Here is a 24,630-nt window from a genome sequence, read left to right on the forward strand (position 1 = left end):
GATCAGAGTACCACAGCCCTTGCTCCCCAATGTGAGGAACAGAATTTTATCTGAGGAACCAAAACTGTGAAAGGAAAAACCAATTCCCATGCATATACTTGAAGACTCTTTGGAAGACTGTGAGACTTTGGTCTTCATTTCTTCCTAGTTGGAACTCACTGTTCTCTTACATGAGCTACATTCATGAATTTTAAGGCACTGAAAAAATATTTCAGAGGAAAAATGCTTGACTTAGAATTATGAAAACATTAATTTGGATCTAAGGAACATGGCAAAAGTCAGATCTAAAACCTGCACAGATAGCTCTGAGGCCTTCTGGTCAAGAGCCTTTATTATTTCTTCAGATGATCCAGGTTCAGTTCCCAGAATCTACATGTGTCATTATTTCAGATCTAGGCAACTGGTCCACTTTCTGGCAGACAATCTCTCCTTCACATATATGGTCAAAGTACATGAAGTTGGTTGTACAGCCTTGGAAATATATGGGTCAAGCTTGGGGCCTCTCCAATGTCCAGACATCCTTGGATATTTCTTTAAACTCAGAACTATATCCTAACTGGGAGTCATGAAGGAAGGTGAGGCAATGAATGATCTTTAAATTCTTTTCTTGAAGCCATACTTTCTAATAGATATATTAATTTTTACTGTGCAGTTGTTATTAATTCTATATTAATTATCCTGTGATTAACTCCATGTTTTAAAATTAATTTTATACATTATATAGACATTTAAATGTATAGACTCTTATTTGAAGTTGTTTTGCTCTCACCTTTCTTAAAAGAATTATGCCACACACATATGTATGTTTTGTTATATACACCTAAGGACATGTTATGGTTATTAGATCTATCTATCTATCTATCTATCTATCTATCTATCTATCATCTATCTAGCTACCATCTATTTTTCTTTTCATTTGCCCACAGGCTCTATAGCTGTAACTTTATGCCTGGAACCGTTGGTTTATATACATTGTGATTCTGGTTGTTGCATCTACTCATGAGGAAGCTCCTACATTAGCATCTAGATCAATAATGCAAAATTGTTATTTTCTGTCTGGAGTTCTCATGATCTCTATTTGAATTATGTTGTTGCTGGTATTTTGTTGTCCTAGCCTAAGATGGTCTTTATAATTATGACTTTATATCTTGAAACATTCTGCAATTTTTACTCTCAGGTAGCTGAGGTTTTCCCATCTTCTATCTCCATTCATTAGTTTATCAGTGGCCCATTCCTCTCCAACTGTTACTTCACAATGTTGTGTGACTGGGCTTTGTTCCTAACATTTATAATTATTTGTCTATCTCTAAGATCCCTAGCCATCTGTAGCTTTAATTGGGGGTAGGTTGTAAGTTTATTATTGAGTCCTCAACAGAACTCATTGCTGACTGAAACCAGTTCATCACCTATGTATGTCTCCACAACATGCACACTGCCTCTGCTCTTAGACTGCACTTTATAGAAGTAGTTTACTGGACTCGGGGTTAGTCATGAAATTCTTAATTAAAATAGCAAAAAAATAGAAAAGAAAGCAAAAGAAGATAGAACATGAATCTACTCAGTTTGGTCAAAGCATTGTAATTTCTTGTCAGACCACAATCTTCACATAATGTCTATCAACTACCATGTTTCACCATAAGGAAAAGTAACCCTTTTTCTATGGAGAGATATTAGCCTGGTTCACTCTCTGTCTTTTATATTATGCTTCCAACTATCCCTGGAGTCTCATTCCACTGGCAATTGTTAAACCTTGTTCACTGGAACATTTGAGATCCAAAACTGTGGAAATCAGGACAATTTTTAAAACTATGAAATGAGTCATATATGAGAACACAGGATCAGAATTCACATGTGATAAATGGCAATTTTAAGACTGATATGCTATAATATTCCATCTGTCATGCTCCTCATTCATTACCAGGTCCTGTCTGTCTCTGAGATTGCCTGATTCTGTGCAATGTTGTTTGCTGACAGGAGTGCTTTTCAACTCAAATGTATATCCACAACATCATGTACATAAGAGACTGAAAAACTTTAAAATTACTTTCTACCAACTATTTGTCAGTGCAAATATGTGTGATTCACAGGAACAAAAGTAATCAATCAATTAGGAGTAACTGGGAAGAAACCATCTCTGTGATTTCACAGAGTCACAAGGAAGGATAGAGATGGAAATAAGAAACAAAGCTAAGAACATGACGTTGGTTACATGGCAATGATAAATGTGGAAGAACTGAGAGCTTTCCCCAATGCCAAAACATCCTTGAGGATTTCTTTAAACTCTGAAGGACAACTAAGTTGATAATCATGAAGGAAAAAGATGCGTTGAATAGTCTCTCTCTTCCTTTCTTCAAGCCACATTTTCTAAAAGATAGATTGATTTTTACTGTACAGTTGTTGCATGGTATATATAAACTATGTTGTAGACCATGCCACGTTTATAAACTAATTGGTATGGATAGTTAAATGTTATTTGGAGTTAGTTTGCTCTGAAATTCCTTGTAAATGGTTTGTAATATACATGTTTTTCTGCATAGACTTAAGAGCAGATTATGGCTATAGGAATACTTTAATATATAGTATGTTGATAAATTTTTCAAGTTACATATGTGTACAACACACTAAGACCATTTTCCACCCCTTTGCCAGTCCTCATAAGTCTTGTAGATTTATGTCCACATTCCCAAATACACTCATTTTCATATATTTGAATTTTATAATCCACCATGTCAAGTTCTGGTATACATATATTTATAGATATGTAAGATTATTCACCAGTGCTTGGATAACCTCCAAGGGATCATACCCTTATGAAACACTTCCCCTCTCTGCCAAGAAGACATGAACTGTCAATAGCTTCTCAGTTAGGACTGGGTTACCATGAAACCCTGCATCATACTCTAATGTTGACTAGCCAAATATTTTGTGTGTGTCTTATGGAGGCACCCACAACTTTTGTGAGTTCCTGAGTGAAGTGGTCCTGTCATAGCCAGAAGATACTCAATTCATCTGATCCAACATCACATCTGGTTCTTTGGAATTTTTCATTGTATTTACCGTGATGTTACCTGAACCATTAGAGAGTGGAATGATGTAGATAGCCCACGTGTGACTGACCATTACAGAGTAACTCATTCTCTTCAATTTAGCCAGTGTAATAACTACATTCACAATACCCAGAAACTTTTTTGATGAGTTCTGCATCTTGCACAATTCTATTTCTATAGATATAAAAATTTGAAGGGGAGATTGACACTATGTCCATTTAGCAAAACAACAGCATCCATGGGTCCTATGAGGTCCTCCACCATGAATTTTGGTCCAATTTTCAGCCTGAAGTTTCCTGTAGAGCAATGGTTCTCAATCTGTGGGTCACAGAACACATACATCATACGGTCTTAGGGATCCGCAACAACAAATTTAATTTTGTTGTCACAGGTCTAATTTTGCGACTGAGTAGTGGCTCAGTTCCTAAGATCATTGGAAATAATTGTTTTCCAATGCTGACAACTCATTAATTGAGAACTGTTACTATACAGGAAGCACCAAATCCAAACAAAAAGTGGCTGCTTACCACAATAAATGTGTTAACAATGCATCAATGGAAGTGTCTTATTAAGACAGTCATTGTTGTAGTTCGTAATGTTCACAGCATGGTAAGACTATTATTGACTTCCTTCCACCAATATCCTGAATGCATTTCAGGTGGTATGGAATATATATGTCAAGAATGAATCATCTTGGTCTTGGTGAACTTGATTTTTCATTTTCTATATTCAAAGTGTATGTTGTACTAAGCAAGTGGGTCTTGGCATCAATTTGTGGTTTGTAACCAAGAGCAATGGGAATAGTATGTATTGTTTTGGGGGTCTCCAAAGATTCAGACCAAAAACTCAATGGAAGCTTCTCATATATTGCTTTTTATGGCTTCGGAGATGGGCATAATATTCTGCAAGGCAGAACTCCAAAGAAACCCTCCCATAGACAGTCATTTGTAGTCCTACCTTATGGATTTTGCAAGGATTCATAGTGTTAGTTACCCTTCCCCACATCCCCACCCTGGTCCATGCTCATCCATTTCCATGATACTATAATAGAATCTTGTTTTCTGGAGTGGGACTAAAATATATCATGAGTGAAAATATTTGGGGGTTTACATAAATAGATATGTAAAGGAAGTGAAGTATGCACACATGCTTGTGTATGTGTGTGTGTATATATATATATATATATATATATATATATATATATATATATGTATGTATACATATGCATTTGTTGGTTTCTGTTTTGGGATTGTTTCATCCATTATGGTACATATTATTTTATCTCCTCATGTTTAATTATGCATTTTAGAGTTGGGAAACTGATACCACTTTAACCTAAAAATATAGGCTTTTATTAATAGACTGGTTATTGTAGTTAAAAATCATATGTATGAGTATCAACTTGACAGTATTTATTTGTATTTTTTAGTCTTCATTGTCCGTATGACTATTTGGGTGTTTCAGCAAGGTTCAACTAAGGGCAGAAGACCCACTTGAATATGGGTGATATGATCCCATTGCTGGTATAGAGTTTTAATGAATAGCCCTCCACCCAAATATGTGAAACAATAAACACCAGCTTGGAGACAGAGAACTGACTCACATTTTTAACGGTTTTAGTGATTTTGCAAAGGACCTGAGTTTAGCTCCCAGCAAACATATAGTGTCTCACCAGCACTTGTAACTATATTTCCAGAGGATCCAACACATTTTTCTTGTTTCTGTGGGCAGCAGGAATGCCTCTTCTGTACATACTTACATTATGCACAAAAATATATACAAAATTAAAAATTTAAAATATTATCAGAACATTTCGGGTTGGACACAAATTTTGCTACCTAACAGCACTGACTGTTCTTCTAAAACTTTGTCCCAGTTTTTCTTTCCATCACTTAATAATGGCTCAAATCCATCAGTAACTGAAGTCCTAAGAGGTAATGCCATATTCCACACTATGAACGTATTTTATACATGTCATACACAAACATATGCATGAAAAATAGACATTCATAAAAAATAAAAATGATGTTTTACATGTACACACACACAATTATTTCATGAGCCATTAGCTAATATCTGGTCTCTCCAATGTATTTTCTCATGTTCACCCATACTTTGATTAACATTTTCTATAATATTATAATTATTGGCTAATACGTACTGTAAAAATATCATATGATTAAAAAAGAAAAACTAGGCTATGCTAGTGCCTGGAAAATACAGAAATGGATGCTCACAGTCATCTATTGGATGGAACACAGGACCCCCAGTGGAGGAGCTAGAGAAAGTACCCAAGGAGCTGAAGGGGTCAGCAACCCTATAGGAGGAACAACAATATGAATTAACCAGTACCTCCAGAACTCGTTTCTCTAACTGCATATGTAGCAGAAGATAGTCTAGTCAGCCATCATTGGGAGGAGAGGCCCTTGGTCTTGCAAAGATTATATGCCCCAGTACAGAGGAATGCCAGGGCCAGGAAGCAGGAGTGGGTGGGTTGGGGAGCAGGCTGGGGGGGTGTATAGGGGACTTTCAGGATAGTATTTGAAATGTAATAAGAAAAAGAAATAAAAAAGAAAAACTATTGATGATACTACATAATATCTAAGTGAGTTATAGAAAGCTTTATATTTTTAAGATGATTTCTTAGCATTACACAACAGATACACCAATATATAATAAAGGTCAGACAATGAGGCTTCATCTTATTCTTTGAGAAAGCTATCTCTTACCAAAGCAAGGCAAAAGTATGCTGGACCTAGACTTCATGCTGCTGATGAGAACAAAGGGGCAAAATATAGGAAAACATATTTCTAGAAATGTAAATATACTTACCACCCATAGCATTGGATATTTGGAGTAGGTTGTAAAGATTATCAAAATAGAGGAGTATGAGTAAGAGAGGACAAATGTGCACACCAGGATGAGGATAGTCTGGGTGGCTCTGTCTTCCGGAGAGACTTTTAAAAAGTGCTGAGCACTGTGGATATGCTTGACTTGTTTCTTATGTCTGTAGAGAATACTCACCATGGAGACACTTGAATAGGCCATGAGACCCAGACACAGTCCATCACAGAAGCACAGCAAGAATAAATACAGTGCAGTTGCAAAGTTGCCTGAAGCAAACGATGAACAGTACCCAAGATTCATCCTGTTAGTAGTATTTTTGTTGTAATGGGGACCTGACACTCTTGCTGCAGCCAATATGTTTAGAAATAGTTGTACAAGCCAGCTAAGTGAGCAGGAGGGACCAAGGTACTTGGTGGCTCTGTGTTTAAACATCATCCATCTGGAATAGTTGGGGCTGATTGTGATTGCTTGGAAGCAACTCAATAGACACATAGCATAAAGGGACATCCCCCTTGTTATTCGGTAAGTATATATTATCAATTTACATCCAAAGTCATCTAGGAAATTTTTATATCCATAATTTGACAGTGTCTGTGGAATACCTTTTGAGATGATAAACAGGCAATTGGCAAAAGTCAAGTGCTCTATGATCAGGTCTTTGGGCATTAAATATTTTCCAGTGAGTTTCAAACTGACATAATAAACTAGTATTAAAGAATTGCCAATTATTCCCATGGCAATCTGGGAGAAGAGAAAAATTCCAAGTACAATATTTTCAAAAGCCATCCTGATTCCTATTAAAGAAGAAAATAATTTTATTATTGATCCGAGACTGGAGTAATACAGTATAAGTGTGCATTACTTCATATTGCTAACTAAAATAATATATTTATCACTTTATTGTATTTATATACATTTCCCCTTGAGGAAGAATGCCTAAACATTGCTCTTTATTAAAGCAAATATCCTCTATTATTAAATGGAAAGATTTAGAAGTACTTATTGAAGACTTATGTTTTCACTGGAAAAGGTGCTACATGTTCTATAAAATAACAATCAAGATATAGAGGCAGATAGAGGTATGAATTTGAGTCTAACCTGGTCCACATTGTAAGTATCAGGGAAGTCAATGCTATAAAAGCAAAACCCTGTCACAAATAGCTCCCGAAAATGAACATCAGCGTCATTTCTTTTGAACAAACACAATAATTTGGGGTTGATTATTGAATAAAATTTCCAAAAGAAGTTTTAAGATATGCTATTATTTCTGAAATTCACAAGAAATGGAATTATAGATTCATTAAAAGAAATAACAGATACTTAAAAATCATGTGTAGAAAGAGGGCTTCAATACTCAAAATGTACAAAAATATTGACTTTTAGTTTTTACTTTCTTTTTCATTATGTGTGAGTGCTGGGGTTGGTTGTATGTGAGATGAGAGCTAGCAAGGGCAGAATGTTGGGACCTGCTACACCTGGATTTTAAGAAGGCTGTGAGCCACTGATAGGAGCTAATAACAGAGTTCAATCCAAGGAAACAGTATTATGCATTATTAAACAGTGGCTTACCCACATATCCAATAAAAATATTGAAAGTATATTTGAAAAAAATGAAACATAAAACAAATGACAAATGGGTTCTACACGTGAATCAATTTCCTATGCACAATTAAGATGTTCAAAATGTGTACAAAATCAGGCTCAACATCACCATTAATTAATGGAATACAATGAGGAAATTCAAATCAAATTTGCAATGACTGATCAACACATACTGTGTAAATAGATATTAATAAAAATAAATTTGAGTGCTGCCAACTCCCCAGTGGAGAAGCTGAGAATTTTGACAACTATGCAGTCACAGTTATGATTGGTGGAGAGCCATACACTCTTGGACTTTTTGATACTACAGGGCAAGAGGATTATGACAGACTATGACTGCTCAGTTTTCCACAGACAGACGTTTTTCTAGTATGTTTCTCAGTGGTCTCTCCATCCTCATTTGAAAGTGTGAAAGAAAAGTGGGTGTCTAAGATAACTGACCACTGTTCAGAGACTCCTTTCTTGCTTGTTGGGACCCAAATTGATCTCAGAGATGACACCTCTATTATTAAGAAACTTGCCAAGAACAAACCAAAGCCTATTACTCCAGAGACTGCTGAAAAGCTGCCATGGGATCTGAAGGCTGTCAAGTATGTGGAGTTCTCTGCCCTCACACAGAAAGGCCTAAAGAATATGTTTGATGAAGCAATATTGGCTGCCCTGGAGCCTCCAGAACCAAAGGAGAGCAGCAGGTACATGCTGCTATGAACGCATCTCCAGAGCCCTTTCTGCACAGCTGGTGTTGTCATACTAAAAGCAATATTTAAATCAAACTAAAGATTAAAAATTAAAATTTGTTTCTGCAATAATGACAAATACCCTGCACCTACCCACATGCACTCATGTGAGACAATGCCCATTAGTATGGCCCCTCCTTGCCCTTCCAGTAATAGTTAATTTTGAATAATTATGTATTGTCTGGAAAGCAATGAGTTCTAGTTTTTTTTTCCTTTTTTTTTTTTAAACAACAAACATCCCCCACAAACGTTTTGTTTTGTTTTGTTTAAAAGCAAGCATGCTTGCATTGACTGTAACAGACTAATTCAAATTGTCAAAGCTGCTCCCTGGTTCCATTTTGGAGAGTAATCTGGGGCATCTTAGTGTCTTCTGTTTTTGTTTTGTTTTGTTTTTCCTCAACCCTTCTCTCCTCTTGGGGCATGTATTCGGTTGTTTCTTAGACTTGTATTTTAAAATTTGTTAACCATAGGACAGCCTGTGGGGGAGGAGGACAGATTATTTCCACATTCCACTCCCTAGGTCTAGTTTAGCAAATATACCCACATCTGGTGCTCTTAGGAAGGAGTATAGAAATGCCTCGATTAACAACATACTCCTTTTTGAAAGTTGCCTTTTCTCTCCACCTTTGAGTGGATCCAGTCTTTGATGAAACTCATGAAGGTGGGTGGAAGCTGTCTCACCCCTCTTTCTAGGATGCACTCTATATGTGACTGTAACTTTCAAGGGTATTTGTTTGCCATTTGCTGATTTGGGGAGGAGGAAAATTTCTAACTTCTTTCATTGAAAAATGAAAAGTATTGCACCTTTAAAATAGAGCAAATGGTGTCACCTGAATTTTTGATCTTAGCCATTCTGACTGGTGTGAGGTGGAATCTCAGGGTTGTTTTGATTTGCATTTCCCTGATGATTAAGGATGTTGAACATTTTTTCAGGTGTTTCTCTGCCATTCGGTATTCCTCAGGTGAGAATTCTTTGTTCAGTTCTGAGCCCCATTTTTTAATGGGGTTATTTGACTTTCTGGAGTCCACCTTCTTGAGTTCTTTATATATATTGGATATATTGGATATCAGGTGACAGCAGATGCTGGCGAGGATGTGGAGAAAGAGGAACACTCCTCCATTGTTGGTGGGATTGCAAGCTTGTACAACCACTCTGGAAATCAGTCTGGCGGTTCCTCAGAAAATTGGACATAGTACTACCGGAGGATCCAGCAATACCTCTCCTGGGCATATATCCAGAAGATGTCCCAACCGGTAAAAAGGACACATGCTCCACTATGTTCATAGCAGCCCTATTTATAATAGCCAGAAGCTGGAAAGAACCCAGATGTCCCTCAACAGAGGAATGGATACAGAAATTATGGTACATTTACACAATGGAGTACTACTCAGCTATTAAAAAGAATGAATTTATGAAATTCCTAGCCAAATGGATGGACCTGGAGGGCATCATCTTGAGTGAAGTAACACAATCACAAAAGAACTCACACAATATGTATTCACTGATAAGTGGATATTAGCCCAAAACTTAGGATACCCAAGATATAAGATACAATTTGATAAACGCATGAAACTCAAGAAGAATGAAGACCAAAGTGTGGACACTGTGCACCTTCTTAGAATTGGGAAAAAAACACCCAGGGAAGGAGTTACAGAGACAAATTTCGTAGCTGTGATGAAAGGATGGACCATTTAGAGACTGCTGTATCCAGGGATCCGTCCCATAATCAGCTTCTAAACGCTGACACCATTGCATACACTAGCAAGATTTTGCTGAAAGGACCCAAATATAGCTGTCTCTTGTGAGACGATGCCGGGGCCTAGCAAACACAGGAGTGGATGTTCACAGTCAGCTATTGGATGTATCACAGGGCTCCCAATGGAGAAGCTAGAGAAAGTACCCAAGGAGCTAAAGGGATCTGCAACCCTATTGTTGGAACAACATGATGTACTAACCAGAACCCCGGAGCTCTTGTCTCTAGCTGCATATGTATCGAAAGATGGCCTAGTCGGCCATCAATGGAAAGAGAGGCCCATTGGACTTGCAAACTTTATATGCCCCAATATAGGGGAATGCCAGGGCCAAAAGAATGGGAATGGGTGGGTAGGGAAGTGGGGGGCGCTATGGGGGACTTTTGGGATAGCATTGGAAATGTAATTGAGGAAAATATGTAATAAAAATATTAAAAATCAAAAAACAAAAACAAAAAAAAAATTTACAAAAGAAACAATTATCCACCTTGCTTGCCAAAGTACTTGTATAAAACTGTGAAAACCTATAAAACACATGAGGACAATATGGAACAGTGCTTTTCAACATTCCTAAGGCTGTGACTATTTACTATGGTTCCTCATATTGTGGTGACCAAACCATGAAATGATTTTAATTGATCCTTCATAACTGTAATTATAACCTGTTAGGTATCAAATGTAAATAACTGATATGCAGAATATCTAATGTATGACCCTCATGGAATCATGACGAACATGTTGTTAAAGCACTTGTCTAGAAGCAAGATTCTTCTGGCATCTAGGGTATCATACTGCATAGCTACATAATTAATGGTTTTAAGGTTTCAAAGGAGTCATCTGGCAGACATCAGGATTACTCCTCTTCTATTATTAAACCTTTCTATGCACAGCCTTCCCTGCCAGTTTAGTAGTCATTTACCTGTAGGTGTGAACTGATAGTGAATCCACCAAGCAGCTTATACCTATTATCTCCATCTGGACAGAATACTGTTTCTCTACCTGTTTACCTGAATATATAAGTTAACTTCATTTCCTCCTTATTGTTATTGTGGAGTCAGTGATTAGAATTCATTTACTCTTTTGATCTCTCCCCACAAATAACATTACGTTGCACAGCTTCCATCACCAGACTTTTTCAACTCATGCTTACTTACTATTACTTGGAGTACATTTCAAAAGTCTGAAAGGGGCCAGTGAATTGACTCAGAGCATAACACCCCTTACTTTCCAATGTGAGGATCTCAATTATGTCTGGGGATCCCATAACTTGAAAAAAGAAAACCAATTACCACACAATTGAGAGTGTAAGGGAACACTGTAAGCTTCTTGTATTTGTTTCTTCCAAGTAGGTACTCACTGTCCTCTCATATCAGTTACATTCTTGAATTTTAATCATAAATGAGATGAAAAGATATTTCAGTGGATAAAAGTGCTTAGGTTAGAATTTCAATGACCCAAGTCCTGATCTTAGAATATAACAAACCTCATGTCTAAGAACTGGAGGGATAGCTCAGGGGTGAAGAGCCTTTATTAGTCATTCAGATGACATAGGGTTAGTTCCTACAACCTACATAGGACCTCACAACTGCTGCAATTCCAGATCCAGGGGAATCTGATGACTACTTTGATATACTGGTCCCCTTTACACAAGTGATGCTAGGGTCCTGTCTGCCAGCATAACAGTATCATTAATAGGTTAAGGATTGGTTCTTGCCCATAGGATGTGCCTAAATTTGGGCCAGCCATTTCTTGACATTTCCCTGTTTCAGTGGTCTATATTTGTTACTGTACATCTTTCAAGCAGGTGACATTTTGGGTTAAAGGTTTTGTGGGTGGATTGGTGTCCTTATCCCTCCATTAGGATTCCGGCCCTGTGATAGGAGGTACCCACTTCAGGCTCCATATCCTTCACTACTAGGAGTCTCAGCAAGAGTCACCTCCATAGACTCACTGGGTCCACCCCCATAACAGATCTCTGGCATGTCCTAGAGATGCCCCCTCCTGTCTTCCAGTGATTTCTGTTCCCTCTTCCTAGCATTTTTGGTGACCACATTGTCTGTTTGTTTGCATGGCATTCAGAAAATTGTCTCCAGTGTCAATGAATTCAAGGATATTTCCTACTTTCTCTTCTGTCCGGTGTAGTGTATCTAATTTTAGGTATAGGACTTTAATTTAAGTAGTCTTGAGCTTTGTGCTTTCTCTTCTGATCCAATATATATGGTTTTTGGGAAGCTTCTTGTATGTTTATAGCCATCTATTTCTTTAGGAAAAATTTCTGCTATGATTTTTTAAAAAATATTTTCTGTTGCTGACCTTAGACACACACCAGAAGAGTATACCAAATCTCATTACAGACTGTTTTAAGCCACCATATGGTTGCTGGGAATTGAACTCAGGACTTCTAGAAGAGAAGTCAGTGCTCTTAACCTCTGAAAGAACAATTTGCAAATTTATTTGGAATAATAAAAAAACACAGGGTAGCAAAAATTATTCTTAACAATAAAATCAGAGATGGAATCACCATCTCTGACCTCAAGTTGTATTACAGAACAATAGTGATTAAAAATACTGCATGGTATTGGTACAGAGACAAGCAAGTAGATCAATGGAATAGAATTGAAGACCCAGAAATGAACCCACATACCTATGGTCACTTGAACTTTGAAAAAGAAGCTAAAAGCATCCAATAGAAAAAGACAGCGTTTCAACAAATGGGGCTGGTTCAACTGGTGGTCAGCATGTAGAAGAATACAAATCAATGTATTATTTTTTTTAATTTGATATTTTATTTATTTACATTTAAAATGTTACCCCCTTACCAGGTTTACCCTACAACCCCCCAATCCATCCCTTGTTATCCTGCTTCTATGAGGGTGCTCCCCACCCACCCACACACCCACTCCTGCCTCACTTCCCTAGCATTCCTCTACACTGGGGCATCAAGCCTTCAAAAGGATCAAGGCCATCCCCTCCCATTGATGCCAGACAAGGGTCATTCAACTCCTTCAGTCTTTCCCCTAACTCCTCCATAGGGGTCCCTGCACTCATTCTGATGGTTGACTGTGATCATTCACATCTGTATTGGTCTAGATAGCTGTATTGACAGGAGCCTGATACAGCTATCTCCTAAAATCAATCCATTCTTTCTCCTTGTACAAAGCTCAAGACCAAATGGATCAAAGACCTCGACATAAAACCAGGTACACTGTATCTAATAGAAGAAAAAGTGGGAAAGAGCCTCAAAAACATAGGCAGAGGGAAAAATTTCTTGAACAGAACACCAGTAGCTTATGCTCTAAGGTCATCAATTAACAAATTGGACCTCATGAAATAGAAAAGTGTAAGGCAAAAGACACTGTCAATACGACAAAATAGCAACCAACAGATTGGGGAAAAGTTTTTTTACCAATTTTACATCTGATGGAGGGCTAACATCAAGTATATACAAAGAACTCAAGAAGTTAGACTCCAGAGAATCAAATAGCCCTATTAAAAATGGGGTATAGAGATAAATAATTCTCAACTGTGGACTATCGAATGAGTGAGAAGCACCTCTTTAGGTGCTTCAGTCTCCTTAGTCATCAGGGAAATACAAATCAAAACAACCCTGAGATTCCACTTCACACCAGTCAGAATGGCTAAGATCAAAAATTTAGGTGACAGCAGATGCTGGCAAGGATGTGGAGAAGAGGAACACTCCTCTATTGCTGGTGGAATTACATGCTGGTATAACCTTCCTGGAAACTAATCTAGTGCTTCCTTCCTCAGAAAATTGGATATAGTACTACCTAAGGATCCAGTTATACCACTCCTAGGCATATACACAAAAGATGCTACAACATATAACAAGTACACATGCTCCAGTATGTTCATAGCAGGCTTATTTATAATATCTAGAATCTGGAAACAACCCATATGTCCCTCAACAGAGGAATGGATTAAAAAAAAAAGTGATACATTTATACAATGGAGTACTACTCAGCTATTAAAAACAATGAGTTCATGAAACTCTTAGGCAAATGGATGGAACTAGAAAATATTCTGAGTGAGGTAACCCAGTCACGAAAGAACACACATCGTATGCACTAACTGATGAATCCATATTAGACAAACAGCTCATAATAACCAAGATACAGCTCACAGACTATAGCTGTCCAGCAGCCATGTAGATGTGTGTGTGTAGATGAGCAGAACAAAGGGCACAAGATTTACTTGTATTCCATGACCCCTTCTAGGAAATATGTTCTCCCTTTCTGGGAGAACAAGCACAGCTTGTTAGTGTTTGTTTGGACAAATAGCCTTTTTGGTGCTTGTCTCTGTCTTAGGTTGATAAGAGCTCAAGAATTACAGTTGCCTGTGTCTGATCACTGGCCCTCATAAGCACACCTTTTGCCCATTCAGACTAAAACCATGTAGGACATATAAATATGTACTCAATGCATTTCTTCATAGTGATGAGAAACTGCTATGGTGAATATCTGAGCTTTCTGAAGATCATCTTCTGTGAAGGTGAAAAGGTCAGCTTAGGAACTTTGGGAGGGTCAATGAAACACTTGTGCTTCTGGAAGGGAGAGGCTAATTAACATGTCTCAGACAACAGGGCAGAACTGACCTGCAAGTGGGAACACATTACACAGGACAGACTGTTACCCACCTTCAGACAAGGGAAGTCCTTGTCACCTCATTCCCTAAAGACCAATTAGTTTAAAGTGTGCACTGTTCTGCCATATCGTTTTGTGCCTAGTTGCTAATGCTCTATTCTGCTCCTGGAAACCATAGAAAAAATTGCTGAATGGGTGCTGGAGGTCAGCGCCTCTCCTTTGGGTCTGGGACAACCCCAGTGAAATTGAATAATATATTCTTCTTGCTTTTTGCATCAATCCCAGTTCCATGTGGTCCACTCAGGGAGTCTCTGGTAAGCTAAGGCTCCCTGGAGTCTTACATTTGGTGCATTGGCCAGGAAGTGACTCCTTGTGGGAACACACTGGAGCAGTGATTCAGAGGTCTTGAGCTTTTACCATGGTTCCTGTTTGTCTTTCTGTTCATCAGAGTCTGAGTCTGTAAGTCTGTTTGAACTTTTGCTTGCAAGTGTCAGGAGGCTCAGAGAGCCTACCGTGTCTGGTATGGTTAACTGGGATGGGCAGACATGCTTTAACATCACGACCATGTGTGGGTGCTGACAGATGCTTCAGCCCCCCACCCCCCACGGAGAAAATCGGGAGGGCTCTGCTCCTTCTGGAAACAGCAAGGCAATATCAGCAGGAGCTGAGTCTTGCTATAACCTGGCTTACTTGGCTCCTGACGTATAGGCAGGAGCACCTGGTGTCTGTAACTGGGCCCACGAAAGAGGCAAACTGTGTTAATTGTCTTTTTCTGTGTTCTTGGACCTGGATGCCCACCCGTGGCAGGGTTGAGCTGTCTGTGTGGTTGACTGTTTTTCTCTGTGTTTGTTAGTATCTTGTTCTATGTTCTTGGACTTAGACTGATGGATATTTTTTGGACATTGGACAGATTGAAAAACAAGTTAGTCACTCTCTGTTTCTCCCAATGGCCCACTTTCAGAGTAGGGTAGTCACCTGTAGGGATCTTCGAATTGCACATGATCAAAGCAGGAGAGGAGAGAGGCCAGGATTCCTGAGGCACCCAGACCAAGTATTCTATATAGTTACCTGGAAAAGTCTAGTGGGGGACACCCCCCTCAAGGTTAAAAGTCTTCCTTTCCTAAGACCCACCTCACAGGTTCTGGCTGTCAGGAAGAAGGGAGCACGGGAGGAGAGATCCAGACCTGAGAAGAAGTTGATCCTCCAAGACCCTTCACCAGCAGACCTGTTGCTCCAAGACCCTCCTCCTCCATATCTCCCTACCCTTACTCTCATGGCCCTACCAGTGCCAGTACTTGTTCCAGGATCCTCAGCCCATAGGAGACTGGGGCCATTGCAACCCCCCCCCCTTTACTGGAGGGAGGAATAGAAGGAGACTCCCAACTTCCCCATCCTGGATGGGGACATATAATCTGAGTGCCACCTCATCTGATATTACAGTGGCTTTCCCACTAAGGGCCTGTTAATCTCTTTGAGACTGTTTTATTTATAATGCAGGAAGCCAGAAGCCAGAAAGAATACCCCCTAGGACACAGGGTCACCATTCATTGACCAGGCTGGTTTTCCGTGACTAGACCTGACTGGGACTTTAATATTGTAAAAGGTAAGGGGCAAGGTCTACCACCAAACTCCACTGGCATGTCTCAAGGAGACTGCATGACAACCCACAAATTTGACCATGGTATGTGAGGTTAAGCAGAGACCAGATGAGTTGCCTGCAGCCTTTTTAGAGCACCAATAAACACCCCATGACCCCAGCAGCAAAGAGCACAAAACTAATGTGACATTGGCTTTCAGACCAGGTTAGTAGAGATATCAAGAAAAAGTGTCAGAGGCTAGAAAGACGGGATAAGTCTTTGAGGGATTTAGTGCAGATTGCTGAGAAAGTCTACTATAACAGGGAGACAGAGGAAGAAAAGGAGCAGAGAGAGAAAGAAAAGTGAAGGGAAGGAATCTAAAGAGAATCCTGACTCTCAGGCTAGAGGATGAATGCAAGTTCTTTGAGACCTTGGGCAGGGCACCCCAGGTCTCAGACTGGTGGCTTAAGGCCTTTTCCCAGGCCTGGGCTGAGAAAGCAGGGGTGGCAAGGGCCACCAACCAGTTTCCCATCCATATGGAGCTCAGAGCCCAAGACTTCCCAATCTCTGTGCACCAATATCTGATGTTGAGGGAGGCCTGGGACAGAATCTGGCCTCACATTGTCAGGTTCCTGGAACAAAGGATCCTGTAGAAGTGCCAATTGGCTTGGAATACTTCCCTCCTGCCTGTGAAGAAACCTGGGGCCAAAGACAAAGGAAGACTGTCTAGAGGGGACTAAATACCCTTGGAGGAGCTTGGAGGGTTGAGACACATTGTCTCAGCCAAGAAGGCTCAAATCTGCCAGAGAAAAAGCCCCAAGCAGGCACAGGAATTTCTAGGTAGGGCTGGATTCTGCTGGCTATGGATCCCAAGGTTTGTTGAATTGGCTGACCCATCCCCTCTACCCCCTGACTAAAAATGGTGGAAGGTCAAAGGCTTTTCACATGATTAAGCAGGCTCTGCTCAAGGTCCCTGCTCTAGGACTGCCTGGTGACAGTAGACTGTTCCACATTTATGTGGCTGAGAACAGGGGGATAGCCAAGGGGGTGCTCACTCAGTGGCTGGGTACCTGGAAACCCCCAGTTGCCTGTCTGTCAAAGAAATTAGACCCTGTCACTGCTGAGTGGCCTGCTTGCCTATGGATAGTGGCAGTGGTACCAGTTTTAGATGCTGATAAATTGACTCTGGGGCAGAACCTGTCTGTGACATGCCTTGGAAAGCATTGTTCACTAGCCCCAGGATCAATGGCTGACCAATGCCTGCATGACTCATTACCAGACTCTGTTGCTAAATTCAGATTGGGTGACCTTCATGTCATCAGTGGCCCTCAACCTGGCCACTCCGTTTTCTGACCCCAAGTGAAAGGACCCGTTGATCAGCCACTCCCTGATGCTGAGGTGACCTGGTTCACTGATGGCAGCAGCTACATGGTGGAGGGATAATGCAAGGCAGGGGCCTCCATTGTGGATGGGCACAAGGTGGTCTGGGCAGAACTGCATCCTCCTGGAATGATAGCCAAAATGACATAGCTAATAGCTCTGACCAAAGTCTTGAACCTGGGGTCAGGCAAAAAGATCAACATCTACACAGATAGCAGGTATGCCTTTGCCACAGCCCATGCCCACAAAACTATATACCAAGAGAAAGGACTGCTCAAATCAGATGGAAGAGAAACAAGCAGGAAATATTCCATCAGATGTAGCCAGAATCTGTGTATTATTGTGAGTATTATTCACTGCTCAAGACATCAGAAGGGAAGAGACTCAGTGTCCCTGGGCAATAACCAGGCTATACAGGAGCCTATCATGGTTATGGGCCTGCAAGGAAAACCTGCTGGAAATGGGACTGGACTAAGAGATGGCTTCACTTAAATATATATATGAAAAAAGGACTCAGATTGTTAGCCACCCTACCAACTATTACCAAGAGAATGTAGGACAATAGCATACACGAGAAGGGAGAACTATACTCCCCAGAAAGCAAGTAAAAAACTTATTGGGCCAAATGCACCAATGGACTAATTTAGGGGATAATAAGCTTGTCCAAGCAGTTAAGGGACCTAAAGTATATATAATAGACCTCAGGTTCTGGACCAGAGAGATAGTAGAACAATGTAAGGTATGCCAGCAAGTAAATGCTTATGCAGCCAAGAGTAAACAGGGCAAAAGACCTAGGGGAGAACTGCCTAAAGTTTATTGGTAGGTTGATTTTTGCAGAAGTTAAGCCAGGAAAATATGGGTTACAAATACCTTCTAGTGTTTGTAGATGTTTTCCTTAGATGTGTTGAAACATTGCCTACCAAGCAGGAAACAGCTACTGTGGTAGCTAAGAATATGTTAGAAGAAAAATTTCCAGAGGTTCAGAGTGCCAAAGATAATTGGATTGCTCAATAGTCCTGCTTTTGTCTCTTAACATAAGTCAGGGGTTGGCAGAGCTATTGGGAACTAATTGGAAGCCCCATTGTATGTTCATCCCCAGAGCTTAGGGCAGGTAGAGAAAATAAACAGAACCCCTACAAGAGACCTTGACTAAATTGACCTTGGAGACTGGCTTGGACTGGTTGGTGCCCCTCCCTGTGGCCCTGAAAACCCCCTACTATTTTAACAGGACCCCTTTTGAGATCCTGCATGGAACACCCACTCCCTTGGCTCTTGATCCCCCCAGAGTGACCTTTCAGGTTGACAAGGATCTTATGGCTTAATTGCAAGCTTTCCAGATCAGCCACCTGGAATTGTAGCCTAATATTAGTACCCTGTATAACGCAGGTACTCCAGATGTTCCACACAAGTACCAAGTTGGAGGTTAGGTATATGTCAAGAGACATTGTACTGAACACTGGGAAGCAAAGTGGAGAGGGCCATTCTTGGTATTGCTGACCACCCTGACCTCCATCAAAAGTGGATGGAATAACTGCCTGGGTTCACATCAGATTATCACTTGTGCCTGATGCCAACTAGATACCCAAGCAAAGCCCTTTTGCAAGGCCAGAGAAACCGAGAGACAGCTATGGTGTATTTTCCAGCTCTGAGCCTTGGCAGCCCTCACAACTCCAGGGTGACTTGACAAGTGCTCTCAGCCACTGATAATGTGGCTTAGTCCACTACAGGAGTTGTATCTGGTGGCTGGACCCTGTCTTTGATCTCTGTGATTTAGTGATGGGATTTGAGGTCTGGGGTATCCCTGCCCTGTACACACTTGGGGAGGGATTGCTTTAATGTGGGGCACAAGAGACTTGTTAATCTAGACCTCAACCCAGAAGTGGCTGTGGAGGGTAGGGCTTAGGGTGGGGACACCCAAAAATTGAAAAGTGTCCTGTGGGGGTTGGGGGGGGGAAGAAAAACATATATGTGACCTCAAGAGAAGAGAAGCCAATGGTATGAAGAAACAAGCTGGAGTAGCCATTCTAATATCTGATAAGATTGACTTCCAACCCAAAGTCATCAAAAAAGACAGGGAGGGACAGTTCATACTCATCAAAGGTAAAATGTTCCAAGAGGAACTATCAATTCTGAATATCTATGCTCCGAATACAAAGGCAGCCACATTCATTAAAGAAACTTTAGTAAAGCTCAAAGCACACATTGCACCTCATACAATAATAGTGGGAGACTTCAACACACCACTTTCACCAATGGACAGATCATGGAAACAGAAACTAAACAGGGACACAGTGAAACTAACAGAAGTTATGAATCAAATGGATCTGGTAGATATCTACAGAACATTCTATCCTAAAACAAAAGGATATACCTTCTTCTCAGCACCTCATGGTACCTTCTCCAAAATTGACCACATAATTGGTCACAAAACAGGCCTCAACAGATACAAAAATATTGAAAATGTCCCATGCATCCTATCAGATCACCATGGACTAAGGCTGATCTTCAATAACAAAATAAATAATAGAAAGCCAACATTCACATGGAAACTGAACAACACTCTTCTCAATGATACCTTGGTCAAGGAAAGAATAAAGAAAGAAATTAAGGACTTTTTAGAGTTCAATGAAAATGAAGCCACAACATACCCAAACTTATGGGATGCAATGAAAGCATTTCTAAGAGGAAAACTCATAGCTCTGAGTGCCTCCAAAAAGAAACTAGAGAGAGCACACATTAGCAGCTTGACAACACACCTAAAAGCACTAGAACAAAAGGAAGCAAATTCACCCAAGAGGAGTAGACGACAGGAAATAATCAAACTCCGGGGCGAAATCAACCAAGTGGAAACAAGAAGAACTATTCAAAGAATCAAAAAATCAAGGAGCTGGTTCTTTGAGAAAATCAACAAGATAGATAAACCCTTAGCCAGACTCACTAGAGGGCACAGGGAAAGCATTCTACTTAACAAAATCAGAAATGAAAAAGGAGACATAACAACAGATCCTGAAGACATCCAAAACACCATCAGATCCTTCTACAAAAGGCTATACTCAACAAAACTGGAGAACCTGGATGAAATAGAGAAGTTTCTAGACAGATACCAGGTACCAAAGTTGAATCAAGATCAGGTTAATGATCTAAACAGCCCTATATCCCCGAAAGAAATAGAAGCAGTCATTAATAGTTTCACAACCAAAAAAAAGCCCAGGACCAGATGGGTTTAGTGCAGAGTTCTATCAGACCTTCAAAGAAGATCTAATCTCAGTTCTTCACAAAATATTCCACAAAATAGAAACAGAAGGAACTCTACCCAATTCATTCTATGAAGCCACAATTACTCTGATACCTAAACCACAAAAAGACCCAACAAAGATAGAAAACTTCAGACCAATATCCCTTATGAATATTGATGCAAAAATCCTCAATAAAGTTCTTGCTAACCGAATACAAGAACACATCAAAACAATCATCCATCCTGACCAAGTAGGTTTCATCCCAGGGATGCAGGGATGGTTCAATATACAGAAATCCATCAACGCAATCCAGTATATAAACAAACTCAAAGACAAAAACCACATGATCATCTCGTTAGATGCGGAAAAAGCATTTGACAAGATCCAACACCCATTCATGATAAAAGTCTTAGAAAGATCAAGAATTCAAGGCCCATACCTAACCATGATAAAAACAATCTACAGCAAACCAGTAGCCAACATCAAAGTAAATGGTGAGAAGCTTGAAGCAATCCCTCTAAAATCAGGGACTAGACAAGGCTGTCCACTTTCTCCATACCTATTCAACATCGTACTTGAAGTCCTAGCCAGAGCAATTCGACAACAAAAGGAGATCAAAGGGATACAAATTGGAAAAGATGAAGTCAAAATATCACTTTTTGCAGATGATATGATAGTATATATAAGTGACCCTAAAAATTCCACCAGAGAACTCCTGAACCTGATAAACAGCTTCGGTGAAGTAGCTGGATATAAAATTAACTCAAACAAATCAATGGCCTTTCTCTACACAAAGAATAAACATGCTGAGAAAGAAATTAGGGAAACAACACCCTTCTCAATAGTAACAAATAATATAAAATACCTTGGTGTGACTCTAAGGAAGTGAAAGATCTGTATAATAAAAACTTCAAGTCTCTGAAGAAAGAAATTATAGAAGATCTCAGAAGATGGAAAGATCTCCCATGCTCATGGATTGGCAGGATCAACATTGTAAAAATGGCTATCTTGCCAAAAGCAATCTAGAGATTCAATGCAATCCCCATCAAAATTCCAACTCAATTCTTCAACGAATTAGAAAGTGCAATCTGCAAATTCATCTGGAATAACAAAAAACCTAGGATAGCAAAAACTCTTCTCAAGGATAAAAGAACCTCTGGTGGAATCACCATGCCGTACCTAAAGCTTTACTACAGAGCAATTGTGATAAAAACTGCGTGGTACTGGTATAGTGACAGACAAGTAGAGCAATGGAATAGAATTGAAGACCCAGAAATGAAGTCACACACCTATGGTCACTTGATCTTCGACAAGGGAGCTAAAACCATCCAGTGGAAGAAAGACAGCATTTTCAACAAATGGTGCTGGAACAACTGGTTGTTATCATGTAGAAGAATGGGAATCGATCCATTCCTATCTCCTTGTACTAAGGTCAAGACTAAGTGGATCAAGGAACTTCACATAAAACCAGAGACACTGAAACTTATAGAGGAGAAAGTGGGGAAAAGCATTGAAGATATGGGCACAGGGGAAAAATTCTTGAATAGAACAGCAATGGCTTGTGCTGTAAGATCGAGAATTGACAAGTGGGACCTCATGAAACTGCAAAGCTTCTCCAAGGCAAAAGACACCATCAATAAGACAAAAAACCACCAACAGATTGGGAAAGGATCTTTACCTATCCTAAATCAGATAAGGGACAAATATCCAATATATATAAAGAACTCAAGAAGGTGGACTCCAGAAAATCAAATAACCCCATTAAAAAATGGGTCTCAGAACTGAACAAAGAATTCTCACCTGAGGAATACCGAATGGCAGAGAAGCACCAGAAAAAATGTTCAACATCCTTAATCATCAGGGAAATGCAAATCAAAACAACCCTAAGATTCCACCTCACACCAGTCAGAATGCCTAAGATCAAAAATTCAGGTGACAGCAGATGCTGGCAAGGATGTGGAGAAAGAGGAACACTCCTCCATTGTTGATGGGATTGCAAGCTTGTACAACCACTCTGGAAATCAGTCTGGGGGCTCCTCAGAAAATTGGACATAGTACTACCAGAGGATCCAGCCATACCTCTCCTGGGCATATATGCAGAAGATGTCCCAACCGGTAAGAAGGACACATGCTCCACTATGTTCATAGCAGCCTTATTTATAATAGCCAGAAGCTGGAAAGAACCCAGATGCCCCTCAACAGAGGAATGGATACAGAAATTATGGTACATTTACACAAAGGAGTACTACTCAGCTATTAAAAAGAATGAATTTATGAAATTCCTAGCTAAATGGATGGACCTGGAGGGCATCATCTTGAGTGAGGTAACACAATCACAAAGGAACTCACACAATATGTATTCACTGATAAGTGGATATTAGCCCAAAACTTAGGATACCCAAGATATAAGATACAATTTTCTAAATGCATGAAACTCAAGAAGAATGAAGACCAAAGTGTGGACACTATGCCCCTTCTTAGAATTGGGAACAAAACACCCATGGAAGCAGTTACAGAGACAAAGTTTGGAGCTGTGATGAAAGGATGGACCATCTAGAGACTGCCATATCCAGGGATCCATCCCATAATAAGCTTCTAAATGCTGACACCATTGCATACACTAGCAAGATTTTGCTGAAAGGACCCAGATATAGCTGTCTCTTGTGAGACTATGCCGGGGCCTAGCAAACACAGAAGTGGATGCTCACAGTCAGCTATTGGATGGATCACTGGGCTCCCAATGGAGAAGCTAGAGAAAGTACCCAAGGTGTTAAAGGGATAGGCAACCCTATAGGGGGAACAACATGATGAACTAACCAGTACCCCAGAGCTCTTGTCTCTAGCTGCATATGTATCGAAAGATGGCCTAGTTGGCCATCACTGGAAAGAGAGGCCCATTGGACTTGCAAACTTTATATGCCCCAATACAGGGGAAAGCCAGGGCCAAAAGAATGGGAATTGGTGGGTAGGGAAGTGGGGGGGGGTATGGGGGAATTTTGGGATAGCATTGGAGATGTAATTGAGGAAAATACATAATAAAAAATATTAAAAATTAAAAAAAATAAAAATAGAAGAGAAGCCAGCAGGAGGCCCATTAGTGTTAGGGCACCAACCATTTCTTCTATGCTCTCTGGGGGTGTGAAACATCAGGAAGCACATCCTGGAGACCATTTTAGAGATAGTTAAAGATTCAGTGGTCAAGGTGAGAGAAGGGATAGCCCAGCAGAAGAGAGAATAGATACAGGGATGTTTTGAGTCTTGGTTTAACAGCTCTCCCTTTTGAAATCCTGCATGGTTCACCGACTCCCTTGTCTCTTGATCTCCCTCACAGTGACTTGATTTCTGTTGTTAGGATCCCTGATCATTTTGTTCCTGCTTCTGACCTTTGGCTCTTACATTCTAAATTGCTTAGTTGCTTTCATTAAAGCTCATTAGGTGATGGTCCTGAGACAAAGATATTAAGAGTTAAATGCAGATGACCAGAGATATGAGCTGTATAACTGTCTATAATAGCTTCAAGATTGAAGTATGAACAAAGAAAAGGGGGGTGTGTGTGAAAAGGTCAGCTTAGGAACTTTGGGAAGGTCACGAAACACTTGCACCAGTGGAAGGGAGAGTCTAATTAACATGTCTCAGACAACAGGGTAGAACTGAACTGTGGATGGAGACATATTCCACAGGACAGACTGTTGCTCACCTTCAGACAAGGGAAGTCTTTGTCACCTCATTCCTTAAACACCAATCAGTTTAAAGGGTGCACTGTTCCTCCAATCATTTTGTGCCTAGTTGCTGATGCTCTATTCTGCTCCTGGAAAGCATATAAAAACTTGCCAAATGGGTGTTGGGGGGTC

At 40.0% G+C, this 24,630-nt stretch overlaps 1 protein-coding gene and 1 pseudogene across 1 annotated transcript; one reads left to right on the forward strand and one right to left on the reverse strand.

Moving 5' to 3' along the window:
* Positions 1-902: 902 nt before the first annotated feature.
* LOC147003629 (vomeronasal type-1 receptor 4-like) lies at positions 903-6,680 on the reverse strand. Its single transcript, XM_085841054.1, has 2 exons — positions 5,880-6,680; positions 903-2,364 (listed from the first exon to the last, which is right to left on the reverse strand). Exons 1-2 carry the CDS (start codon positions 6,678-6,680, stop codon positions 2,206-2,208), a joined length of 960 nt encoding a protein of 319 aa, XP_085697180.1. The 3' UTR covers positions 903-2,205.
* Positions 6,681-6,975: 295 nt separating this feature from the next.
* Positions 6,976-8,204, forward strand: LOC147003630 (cell division control protein 42 homolog pseudogene; annotated as a pseudogene).
* The last annotated feature ends 16,426 nt before the right edge of the window (positions 8,205-24,630 follow it).

The sequence above is a fragment of the Mus caroli genome, unplaced genomic scaffold (assembly GCF_978045245.1).
Source record: "Mus caroli unplaced genomic scaffold, Mus_caroli_1 scaffold_8, whole genome shotgun sequence".
NCBI classification, from domain to species: domain Eukaryota; kingdom Metazoa; phylum Chordata; class Mammalia; order Rodentia; family Muridae; genus Mus; species Mus caroli.

Excerpts from the sequence above, each read along its gene's own strand:
- LOC147003629 (XM_085841054.1), bottom strand. The coding sequence starts at position 6,680 with ATGGCTTTTGAAAATATTGTACTTGGAATTTTTCTCTTCTCCCAGATT. Across the intron at positions 2,365-5,879 it reads AATATCCAATGCTATGGGTG|AAAATGTGGCTTGAAGAAAG; the intron begins GTAAGTATATTT and ends TCTATCTTTTAG.